Source organism: Canis lupus, chromosome 27 (assembly GCF_003254725.2).
Source record: "Canis lupus dingo isolate Sandy chromosome 27, ASM325472v2, whole genome shotgun sequence".
Classification (NCBI taxonomy): Eukaryota; Metazoa; Chordata; class Mammalia; order Carnivora; family Canidae; genus Canis; species Canis lupus.
Window position 1 is genome coordinate 34,068,478 of NC_064269.1, and position 13,357 is coordinate 34,081,834.

A 13,357-nucleotide genomic window follows, 5' to 3' on the forward strand; every position below is an offset into this window, starting at 1 on the left:
AAGCAATCCATTTAACCTTGACCAGTATCTTCCACAGCCCCCTGGGAGGAAGCATGGTCCAGGAAGTCAGGTCAAACACTTGGAAAATGGCTCCAATTAGGTCTTAAACATTCTAGTACTGTCAACGAAAGAAATCCCTGCCCAGCTCTGTGTGCCAGCCCATGCCTGGTAGCTCATTCCCTCAAACACCAGCTGAGTGTCTATTGCATGAAAAAGGAATAACTAAAATAAAAATGAAAGATTCTAAAGAAGTAGAACATAAGTAGTATGGTAAAGTCGGAAAGAGGGCTGGCGATCTTCTATCATATTTTAATAATTTCATTTTTTAAAAAAAGATTTTATTTATTTATTTGAGAGAGAGCAAGAGAGCACAAGCAGGGGAAGTGGCAGCGGGAGAAGGAGAAGCAATACAAGGCTCAATCCCAGGACCCTGGGATCATGACCTGCGGCAAAGGCAGACATTTAACTCACTGAGCCACCCAGGCACCCCCATATCTTAATCATTTTAACTAGAATAAAAATTTGGGGTAAATCCCAAAGAAACTCAGGGACCTTGTTTTCTTTATTTGTGTCATGAAAGGGTTGAATCAGAAAAACTTTACCGTCTCTTTGTAATCCCACGGCTTTCACAGAACTAAAACTTTCTTACCTATTCATCTGAATCTCCACTGAATGCTTTATATTGGTTTGTGCTAAAACAGCATGCTATCAACACATCCAACAATGAAAAACACAGACCAGCAGAATCATAGTACGAATTTAATCTCAAGGACTTAGATCCAGCACACAATAACTAGAACAAAATAAATCTAGTGGTTTTATCTTACTTAAGAGGGTATTCCAGGGATACCTGGGCGGCGCAGTGGGTGAGCGTCTGCCTTTGGCTCAGGTCGTGATCCTGGGATCCGGGATCGAGTCCTACATCGGGCTCCCTGCATTGAGTCTGCTTCTCCCTCTGCCTGTGTCTCTGCCTCTCTCTCTCTCTCTCTGTGTGTCTCTCATGAATAAAAAAATCTTTTAAGAAAAAAAAAAAAAAAAGAAAGAAAGTATTCCAATCTAGGAATACACTTACTCACTGACAGCAACTATAGTGAGGCAGAAACATGATCTAGGTCAGTGACAAGAGCTGCTCCAAATGTCTCAACTATGACTTCCTGGGACTGTGTATTTGCCACCTGCCCTCCCCTCCCAAAAACCCTGTCCCTGGGGAAGGCACCCTCATTAGGAAGATGAATGTTCCTTTCGATTTTCAGTTAATCCATATTTCCATGGCTGGATATGACCTAAAACTGAAAGTGTCTGCCTGCCAACTTGAACCTAGAAATAATGAGATATCACAGAAAAAACACTGAAATGACAAGAGCGATACATCCGCAGCCTAGAAGCCAAGGACTAATCATTCACTGCCATTCAGTTTCACATTTCTCATGATCCACGTTCCCAGGCACTGGTTTATTATTCACAAAGCAGAATAAACAATTAACTACAAAAAATCACACATATCACATATCCGTGGCATGAAAGAAATGCAGGGCTTGAGAGATACCAGAGTGGGTAAAAAATTGTGTCTTGCCACTACTTAGTTCTTTATCATACTTGGGTTATTGAGAGTAGAGCTTAAAACAAGCCAATATTCAGGCTGCTGCTGGTATCAAGAAATTACATATAGGCCAATTCATGGCATTAGGGTTAGGCTTTTCTCCTTAGTCATTATTTATATTAAAAACAATGAAAAGAGCCAACACTATAATGTTTACCATATGGCAGACACGGTCCTAAATGCTTCATGGCAAGTAACTCATTCAACCCTCTCCAAAACTTTCTGAGGTGGATACTATTCTTACTTCATTTAACAGAAGAAACTGCAGCTCAGAAGAACTGAGTTACTTGTTCAAGGTCACACAGCTAGTTAGAGGCAGTGCCAGTATTTGAACCCAGGCAATGAGGCTCTGGAGTCTGCACGCAGAACCACTATGCAGAAGTGCCCACATAAAAAAAAAAAAAAAAAAAAAAAAAAAGAAGTGCCCACAATATAAGGTACACATTATTGTCCCTTTGCTGAGCCCTCCATGATTCCCAGTGCTCACAACTGTACTCCTACCCAGCGGTCACTCTCAACCAATGACCTCCCCTCTTCTTCAGAGGGAATACATGGGCTCCTTGGGTGTGGCTGATCCATGCCAATTATCCTCTTTTAATAAAATTGTCCAAATTCTCACCATTCTCTCAAAACAAATGCTCCAGGGCTCTAAATCCCACCCTCTCTTGCTGCCTCAGGAACCCTGCTCTAAGACCTCTTCTATCCTTCATCTTTGATCTCTTTTGTCTCTTCTCCATCAACCTGTGAACATGTTCAAGTATACTATCTGCAAAATAAAACACCAAACCTTCCTATGATCTTCAACCACTTTTCATTCCATAATTTTGGCCACTACCTCACTCTGTGACCCTGGATAACTTGCTCACCCTCTCTACTAGGCTTCAATTTCTGCATCTAAATAATGAGGGCGCTGGACCAGGTCTCTATGGTACTCTGAACTCCCCAATGTTCCATGGCTCTTAATGCAGAGTTAGAGTTTTTTTTAACAAGTTTACTTTCTTCACTGTCCCCTGAAGCCTCAAAGTTAATTTTCTTCTAAGACTGCCAAGCTGTTCCTGTAGCAAGCAATGCTCCCTCCTCCTATTTTCCGTTCATTTCCTAAACTTTGATTTCCCTTTATAAGTTAGCTTGAACCTCACCTGCTCCTGATCTTTAACTCGTATAGCACCTCAGTTAGGGACCATGATTTAGCAGTCTCCATCAATAGTGCCCTATCTTTCCTACTAGTGGTCCTGCATATCTTTGTTCCTGCACTTAGACTAAGCTCTCAGCAAGCAGGCACTTTGTCACCTTTTTCTGTAACCTCTAAGAAACCTCACACTGAGTAGGTCTGCAACAGTGGCTCAGCAATGCTTGTTGGCTGAGGGGTCACCCAGGAACCAATAAAGAAACTAGTGGTCAGTGTGCATTACAAGGCTCTCTGGGAAGGAAGGCTACCTCTATCTTCTACTCCTCTCTCAGACACACCAATTTGTAAGACAGACTTTTCACTCAAGAGCATCATCCAAATTTAGGAACAGGAAAGCTTAGCTAGCTCCTTGATTTTCTTTTATCTGAATCAGAACAGTTCTAGCCATGTTTCCCTTTGATCCAAACTTAAAGTGACTGCAGGTCTGTAACTTTATGAGTCTCTGGTTGATCCAGGTTCTACACTTCCACTAATACATATTCTCCAAGGTTATTAAGTTCCTTACTTTTCAACACATACAGCATTATGTTACTTCCTCACACTTGCAACCAAATTTCCAGGAAACATCTGGAATAATATTAGAGAGTTGGTGTTATATCAAAACTACATCCTCTGCTTTATTCATTTGGAAGTGACTAACTTCAACCTTGAGGTTGGAAGTGAGCACAGATGGATGTGTATGTTTGAAGCGTTTGCTAGCATTTACCAACAGAGATGCCAAGTCACCAATGAAAACCTTAAAACAGTGCTCATCTCCTTCACCTTAGGAAAACTACCAAGGTACCACATACTATGAGTACTGTTCTCTGATCTGTAATAATCCCGGGTAACTACTGATCGCTCAAAGTGAATCCCAAAGTTCCTCAAACAATTTTAACTCTGTTAAATTTAAATCTGTTAAATGGCTCTCAGTCCTGGTTACATGTCATCTAGAGCACTTTCATAAATACCAAAGCCTAGCTTCCTCCCTTCCTATTCACCACTCTTCAAAGATTTTTATCTAACTGGTTTAGAGTGAGACCCATACATCAGTTACTTTATAAAAGCACTTCGCTATGCTGATAAATTAAGGTATTGTTATTTCAGGTATGACAGCAGCATTACAGCTGTATTTGGGGAAAGCCTTTCTTGGTGGAAAAACTGATGAAATTCAAATAAGGTCTCCGCTTAGTTAATAGTGTGGTACTGTGTTAATTTCCTAATTTTGATCATCGTACTAAGGTTCTGTAAAATGCTCACTTTAGAGGAAAATGTGTGAGGGTACACAGAACTCTTTAGATTATTTTTGTGACTTTTCTCTAATTCACATTTTAAAAAGTTTTTAAAAAGAGTCCTTTATCTTTAAAGATACATACTTAGGGGCGCCTGGGGGGCTCAGCTGGTTAAGCTTCAGTATCAGACTCTTAATTTTGGCTCTTGTCATGATGTCAGGGTCATGAGATTGAGCTCCCCATGGAGCCTGCTTAAGATTCTCCCCCCCCCAAAAAAAATGATTCTCTCTCCCTCTCCCTGCACCCCCATGGGGCTTGTGAGCTCTCTCTCTCTCTCTCTCAAAAAAAAAAAAAAAGAGGGATCCCTGAGTGGCGCAGCGGTTTGGCGCCTGCCTTTGGCCCAGGGCGCGATCCTGGAGACCCAGGATCGAATCCCACATCAGGCTCCCGGTGCATGGAGCCTGCTTCTCCCTCTGCCTGTGTCTCTGCCTCTCTTTCTCTCTGTAACTATCATAAATAAATAAAAATTAAAAAAAAAAAAGATATATACTTAAATATTTCTGAATGAAATTATATGCCTCAGATTTACTGCAAAATAGATCAGTTGGAGAGGTGGCAGGGAGTGAGTGTGGATATAAATGAAACAAGACCTTACACAAATCAATGCCTGTAGTGAGTAGCTGGGCAATGAGTACATGAAGGTTCACAATATTTGTCTACTTCATTGTGTGCATGTAAAAATTTTTGTCATATATACTGGAGGTAAAAATTCCCAGGTAATTCTAACACACATTTAGGGCTAAGAAATCCTGCTCGAGAATCTTGGAAATGAGGTATAATAAGAGCTCTATCTGGTATAACAAGCTACTAAATACCTGCTCTTTGACGCTGAGCTAGTCATTTAATCTTTCTGTATTATACTTTCCTAAACTACAAAACAATAGAAATGGACTAAAGGATCTTTCAAAAAGAAAATGAGAAGCATTATGAAATAGATTTACTGTTCTAAAATCTTCTAAGAGTTAACATCACAGTTAATTTCTAGCACAATAATCAAAAATGATAAGGTCTTGTGTCTGCAAGAGCAATTCCCAAATAATGTTCTAAAAAACACTACTTTGGGGATCCCTGGGTGGCTCAGCAGTTTAGTGCCTGCCTTTGGCACAGGGCGCGATCCTGGAGCCCCAGGATTGAGTCCCACGTCGGGCTCCCGGCATGGAGCCTGCCTCTCCTTTGCCTGTGTCTCTGCCTCTCTTTTTCTCTATGTCTATCATAAATAAATAAAATCTTTAAAAAATAATAAAAAAAAAAGATACTACTTCTATAAGATATTACCTACAATAAAGGTTCTTAGGTCAAATAAGTTTGGTACCAGTTTTCTTTATTGTAAGATTCCTAAGAACTTTAAATTTAATTACTTTATTTTTAAAATATTTTATTTATTTATTCATGAGAGAAACAGAGAGAGGCAGAGGGAGAAGCAGACTCCCCACTGAGCAGGGAGCCTGATACGGGGCTCAGTCTCAGGGTCCTGGGATCATGCCCTGAGCCAAAGGCAAGTACTCAACCACTGAGCCACCCAGGCACCCCAATCTAAGAACTTTTAAGATAATAAGCATTGTGGGATGCCTGGGTGGCTCAGCGGTTGAGCATCTGCCTTTGACTCAGGGCGTGATCCCAGAGTCCTGGGATCGAGTCCCACATCGGGCTTCCGGAATAGAGCCTGCTTCTCCCTCTGCCTCTCTCTCTCTGTCTCTCATGAATAAATAAATAAAATCTTAAAAAAAAAAAAGATAATATGCTCTGTGACTTTCCAAGGGTGGTGATGGAATATGCAAAAAGATTGACCTTCTTCACATGGGAGTAGTTTTATAGAATTTATTGTGGAAAACAGTGCTCTAGAGACCAGTGGTTCCCAAATCCCAGGTAATGGAGAATGGATTCAGTATCATTCGGTAAGCTTATTAAAATAATGATTGACAGACCACATCCTAGACCTAGTGGGAGAGGAAAACTCAGCATTAAAACAAACAAATAAAAAACTCAAGAGGTTTTGATACATAGTCACATTTGGGATTTAAATCTCTGTAGAACATAACATAGTAAAGTAAGTTTGTAATGTTTGAAAGGCCACAACAATGCCAACCAATATGAAATAAAAATTTGGAATGCTCTCCTAAATAAAAGTATTTAAACCATGAGAGAATCATATATGTATACATTTCATGAAAGGTAAGTAGTAAAATATTTAAGGTGTTGGCAAACTTAAATGTATCAATATAACTAGCAGCAACTTTATAATCTCAAGGATTTACTACATCTGCTATTAACTGTTAATGAATCTGCAGTGATGCTCAATGCTTTACTTGTGTATTTCCTCATATTCACCTTCTCACGCTGACTCAATGACCAGGACTATTTTGTTAAACAACTCTAGGAGGTGCCATTAACATAAGTGATTTCTCCAAGACAGAACTCCTGACCTTTTCTTTATATGATACTACTTCAAAGCATCAGGAATCTCAATCCCTTCTTTATTGAAAACTTTGGAAAATGTATGTACTATACCCTAGTGCTTACAGAGCTGTGCCATGCAGCAGCCCAGTCAATGATATATTTCGGTGTGTGACAGAAGTACCTTTTTTTTTTTATTAATAATTACTAAACATTTGTACCATGCACTTTAGTTTTCTAAGTACTTTCACAGGAATTATCTTGCACCTTCCCTCAGAAAAACTTTGTGGGCTAAATAGGTATAATTGTTTCCATTCAACCAGTAAAAACCACTTAGCTTTTCATGTCCTCATACTGTGAAAAAATAATTGAAAAAGATAGCAAGGTTCCTGCTCTCAAACAACTGATACTCTATTGGGAAACAAAATATATATTACACATAGGAAACCGCTAAAGTCCATTCAAAGATACAATGTTAGCTAGAGCAGATTAGTATGGCAGGACTTTACATACTAACTAAAACGTATTAGTAACTTAATGTTCAATCAACCTTTGGGATAGGTTACTACTGTTTTTCAGATGAGCAAACTGAGACCAGGAGAAGTAACTTATCCAAGCAAATATGTGGTGAACCAGGATTCAAATTCCATGGAGCTGGACTACTCCTTTTCATCCTTAGATTTTACTGCTAGGAAAGACAATCTATCAAGGCAATGGGGACAGATGTCAAGACTAAACCAGAAAATGACTACTTCCTATAAAGCTTGGATCACTGGCTCTACTGCCCAGTAGAAAAGGACTTGGGAGTCAGAGGAAATCACAAAAATGAGCTGGTGATGTTATTTTCCCACACTACATTACCTCTTTGATTCGTTTAACCAAAGCATTCTGATCAAAGGCAACGGCCTCTGCACACTGATGAAGGTGATCCTGATATCGCAGGCAGAGCTGTAACACCTGCTGAGAATCCAATTTCTCCAATTTGGTATTTGTTGGGGAAGTCTGGCCACTCAATAGCCCTTCAAAACAGAAAAAAAAATAAAATAAAATAAAATGGAAGTTACTGTGGAAAAAACTTGTTTTATAAGTAACTTAATCACTGAAGACAAGGTAGGAGACTAAAATTTAACCCTGTATCTTTTGTTATACGCTAATGAAAATTATAGCAACTATCATTTATGGAGCATCTATAATATACCAAACGCTCGGCAAAGTGTTTCATATGCAATAATTCGGTACTCATATTTGCCCTGGAAAGTAAGGTAGGATTAGTCCCGTTTCATAGATAAGAAACTCAAGACACAGAGAGATTAAGTAACTTTCCTAATGTCACACAGTGACTAGTAAATGGTTTCTCCAGAATACAGATCCTGACCTTATGACGCTATTTCAAGGTATTAGGAATATAAATCCCTTCTTGAATTAAAACTTTGGAAGATGTATTTACTTAATTTTTTTAAATAATTACATTGATTATCTGACTTTATTTTATTTTTAAAGATTTTATTTATTTGAGAGAGAGCCAGAGAGATCACAGAGGGAGAGGGAGAAGCCGACTCATTGCCAAGCAGGGAGTCTGATGCTGGGCTCGATCCCAGAACCCTGGGATTGTGACCTGAGCCGAAGGCAGATACTTAACCAATTGAGTACCCAGGCACCCCTGACTGTCTGACTTTAAAACAAAGACTATAGCCAGAGGCAAGGCAGGGCATTACATAATGACAAAGGGATCAATCTAAAAAGAGGCTATAACAATTATAAATACTGATGCACCCAACAACACTGGAGCACCTGGACACATGAAGCAAAAATTAACAAGCATAAGGAAGAAGCTGAAGAGTAGGGGACTTTAATATCATGCTTACATCAATGGATAAATTATTCAGACAAAAAAAAAATCAATGGCTTGGGACAACACACTCCATCTAACTGATCCAACAACTACACAGAGAGCATTCCATACAAAGATGGCAGAACACACATTCTTTCCAAGTGTGTATGAAGCTTTCTCCAGGATGGAGCATATATTAGGCCATAAAATAAGTCTTAATAAATTTAAGAAGACTGAAATCTTATCAAACTTCTTCTCCAACTACAATGGTATGAAACTAGAAATCAATTATGTGAAAAGAACTGGAAAAAATACAAACATATGGAGGCTAAATAACATGCCACTGAACAGTCAATGAGTCAATGAATAAATAAAAGAGGAAATAAAAAAAATACATGGAGGCAAATGAAATGAAATGGTCCAAAATCTTTGGGACACAGCGAAAGCAGTTCTAAGAGAGAAGCTTACAGTGAAATAGGCCTACTTCAAAAATCAAGACAAATCTCAAACAATCTAACCTCACATCAAAAGGAATTAGAAAAAGAACAACAAGGCCCAAAGTTAGTAAAAGGAAGCAAAGAATAAAGATTAGAGTGAAAAGAAAAGATTAGAGTGGAAATAAATAGATTAAAAAACAAGAAAAAAGATCAATGAAACGGAGAGCTGATTCTTTGAAAAGATAAACAAATTGATAAACCTTTGGCCAGACTCATCAAGAAAAGGAGAGAAGACTCAAATAAAATCAGAAATGAAGGAGAAGAACTAGCAACTGACATCACAAAAATATAAAAAATTATAAGAGACTACAAGGAAAGCTTACATGCCAACAAATTTGGACAACCTAGGAGAAATGGATAAATTCCTAGACACATACAATCTTCCAAAACTGAATAAGGAAAAATAGAAAATTTGAACAAACCAATTACCTGGTATAAAACCGAATCAGTGGTAAAAACAACACAACAACAACAACAATAACTCCTTTCCAATCCAAGTCCAGGACCAGATGGCTTTACAGATGATTGTACCAAATATTTTAAAGAGAGTTAAAATCTATTCTTCTCAAACTATTGGGAAAAAAAAAAAAAAACAGAAGAGGAAGGAAAACTTCTAAATTCATTCTTCAAGGCCAGTATTACCATTACCAAAACCAAAGATCCTACAAAAAAAAAAGAGAAAACTACAGGCCAATATTGCTAATGAACACAGATACAAAAAATCCTCAACAAGATATTAACAAACCAAATTCAACAATACATTAAAAGATCATTCACCACAATCAAGTGAGGTTTATTTCACAGATACAAGAGTGGTTCAATATTCACAAATCAACCAATGTGATACATCATATTAATAAGAGAAATGATAGAAACCATAAGCTGCTTAGAACTAACTAATCAAAAAAAAAAAAAAAAAAAGAACTAACTAATCAATGAGGGGCACCTGGGTGGCTTGGTAGGTTAAGCATGTGCATTTGGCTCAGGTCATGATCCCAGGGTCCTGCGGATCAAGCCCCACCATCAGCCTCCCCTGCTCAGGGGGTAGTTTGCATCTCCTTCTCCCTCTGTCCCTCTTCCCTGCTTGTGCACTTTCTCTCTCAAATAAATAAATAAAATATATTTTTTTAAAAGAATAAATGACTCCAACAAAGCTGCAGGTTATAAAGTTAATATGCAGAAACCTGTTGTACTTCTATACACTTACAAGGAAGTATAAGAGAAATTTTTTAACGAATGAAATACCTAGGAATAAACTTAACCAAGGAGGTGAAAGACCTAAATTCTGAAAACTGTAAGACATTGACGAAATAAACTGAAGATGACTCAAATGGAAATATATACCACATGCAGAGATTGGAAAAATCAGTATTGTTAAAATGTTCATACTTTCCAAAGCAAATCCACAGATTCAGTGCAATCCCTATCAAAATACCAATAGCATTTTTCACGGAACTAGCACAAATAATCCTAAAATTTGTATGGAACCCCATAAGACCTGAAATAGCCAAAGGAATCTTCTAAAATAAGAACAAATCACAACTTCATACTTCAAGATATACTACAAAGCTATAGTGATCAAAATGATGTCATACTGACATAAAAACAAGCCAATGGGACAGGATAGAGAGCCCAGAAACACACCCACACTTATTTGATCAATTAATCTACAAAAGAAGAATCAAGAATATACAATGAGGAAAAGACCGTCTTTTCAATAAGTGGTGCTGGGAAAACTGGACAGCGACATGCAAAAGAATGAAGCTGGACCACTGTTTTATCACCACACACAAAAGTAATTTCAAAATGGATGAAAGACCTAAATGCGCAATCTGAAACCAAAAAAGAAAACATAGTTATCTCTTGGATATCAGCCTTACAACATATTTATGGATATTTCTCCTCAGGCAAGGGAAAGAAATAAACTATTGAGACTATATCAAAATAAAAGGCTTTTGCACAGCAAAAAACAAAGTCCATCAACAAAACAAAAAGGCAACCTAGTGAATGGAAGAAGATATCTGCAAATGATATATCTGAGAAGGGGCTAATATCCAAGAAAGATATTGGAACTTAGACAACACCAAAAAAACTCCACATCAATTTGATTTAAAAATGGGCAAAGGACCTGAATAGACATTTTCCCAAAGAATACAGATGGCTCATAGACACATGGAAAAGATGCTCAACATCGTTAATCATAAGAGAAATGCAAATGCAAATCAAAACCACAATGATGGGCAACCCCGGTGGCGCAGCAGTTTAGCGCCGCCTGCAGCCCGGGGTGTGATCCTGGAGACCCGGGATCGAGTCCCACCATCGGGCTTCCTGCATGGAGCCTGCTTCTCCCTCTGCCTGTGTCTCTGCCTCTCTCTCTCTCTGAATGAATAAATAAATCTTTAAACAAACAAACAAACAAAAAAAACAAAACCACAATGAGATTATCACCTTGCACAAGTCAGAATGACTAGTATTAAAAAGACAAGAAACATGAAGTGTTGGCGAGGATGTAGACAAAAGGGTAGTCTCATGGGTCATAGTAGGAATGTAAACAGGTACAACCACTGTGTAAAACACTTTGGAGGTTCCTAAAAATATTAAAAATAGAAATACCATATGATCCAGTAATTCCACTACTGAAAATTTTCCCAAAGTTAATGAAAACACTAATTTGAAAAGATATATGTACCCTTATGTTTACTGCAGCATCACTCATGATAGCCAAATTATGGAAGCGGCCCAAATGTCCATCAATAGTTGAATAAAGAGGATGTATACATCTAGAAGGCACATGCGTGCGCACACTTGTACACTCATGGGAATATTAGTCCTAAAAAAGAGAATGAAATCTTGCCATTTGTGACAACATGGATGGACCCACAGGGTATAATGCTAAGTGAAGTAATTCAGACAGAGGAAGACAAATAACATGGTTTCACTTACATGTGGAATCTAAAAAACAAGAGAGACACGTATATACAGAGAACTGGTGGTTGCCAGAGGAGACATGGGGGGGGAATAAAATAGGTGAAGGCGATCAAGAGGCACACATTTCCAATTATAAAATAAATAAGTCATGGAGATCAAAAGTAGAGAGTAGGAAATATAGTCAATAATATGGTAATAATGTTGTATGGTGACAGATGGTGACTACACTTTTCATAGTGAGCTCTGAGTAATGTATAGAATTGTGGAATAACTATGTTGTACATCTGAAACTAATACAACATTGTATGTCAACCCTACTTCAATAACAATTTTTTTGAATGGTTGTTTGAAAAACTGAGAAACAGAAATAAAATGTAAAGGAGCATGTTAGGAGGATACACAAAAATGAAGAAAGCTGAAAAAGCAAATAGAATGTCAGCTAACGCACCAGAAACCCATTCTTTGTTTTCTTCCAACATCAGTTTTGTCACATAACCATTAAATTCCTTACATTTTATAGGATATTGTATTTTCAAAGCCTCTCATATAAACTTATTTTTCTTTAAGGTATGGTAGACCAAGATAATAAGTATTTATGTAACAAAAAAAAAATCAATTAAAGAGGCTAAATGACTTGTTTATATAGTCACATAGTAAAGTGTTGACTAGACCTCAAACGTACCAACTTTTGGCTAAGTACTTTCTGCCAAGCCAAAGATTCACAAATTTTTTGGTATTAGAACTCCTTTACCCTTTCAAAAATTATTGAAGACCCTAAAAAATTTTTGTTTATGTGGTTTATACCAATATTCACCTATTTAAAATTAAACTAAGAAAATTCTTATTATTTTAAAATAACAATAATAACCTTATTACATGTTAACATAAGTAACATTTTAAAAGAAGCAACTATAGTATCCAAAACAAAAAAGTGGGAAGAGTGGCATGGTTTAAATTTTATAGTTTTCTCAATGTCTGGCTTAACAGAAAATAGTTGGATTCTCTTATCTGCTTTTGCATTTAACATGTTGATTTTACAACATGTAGCTTCCAGAAAACTCCATTGTACATTTGTAAGAGAATGAGAGTAATTAGCAAATGTGTAAGTATTATTGTGAAAATAGTTTTGTCCTCAGGAAATCCCTAGCAGGGTTCTAGGGATCTCAGGGGTCACTCTATCACACTTTGAGAACCACTATGCTAGGCCACACTGTTTCATACCAGAGCCAATGACACAGCATTAGGGACACCAAAATAAATATGACAATGAGGCACATGCTGGGCAATATCAGGATAAACCCACCCACAGCAAAGCTGGTCTTAGGAACTCCTTCCCATTCCTGTCCCTAACCACGAATGTCAAACCTTCACTGACTTCCAAGGTACTAGAACTTAAATCAGTCTTTTCCCAGTCCCCTCACCCACACTTCAACAGGCTGTATGGTGGGCTACCCAGCTGGGCTATCCCAGAGAATCTGGAAGGAAACAGCAGTCAGTGTTCTCAGCTCTTCATCTTGCCTGACAGCGCTGGGTTGAACTTGAGGCACTGCTCTGTTCCCCCACATTCCACCATCAGCACCTGGTCCCTGAGGGGTTCCACTGCTAATCCCAGCACAGTAGAGTACCAGTTCCTCTAGCTGAACTGGC

General features: G+C 38.0%; 1 protein-coding gene across 8 annotated transcripts in view; it reads right to left on the bottom strand.

Annotated features, from left to right (window-relative positions):
* BORCS5 (BLOC-1 related complex subunit 5) overlaps nt 1-13,357 on the bottom strand; it is a 110,214-nt gene that overhangs the window by 18,997 nt on the left and 77,860 nt on the right. For all 8 annotated transcript variants that reach the window (XM_025455118.3, XM_025455117.3, XM_049102401.1 and 5 more), the window contains one exon: nt 7,316-7,473. In XM_025455118.3, the coding sequence (XP_025310903.1) occupies nt 7,316-7,473 (158 nt within the window). The remainder of the gene's footprint in view (nt 1-7,315; nt 7,474-13,357) is intronic.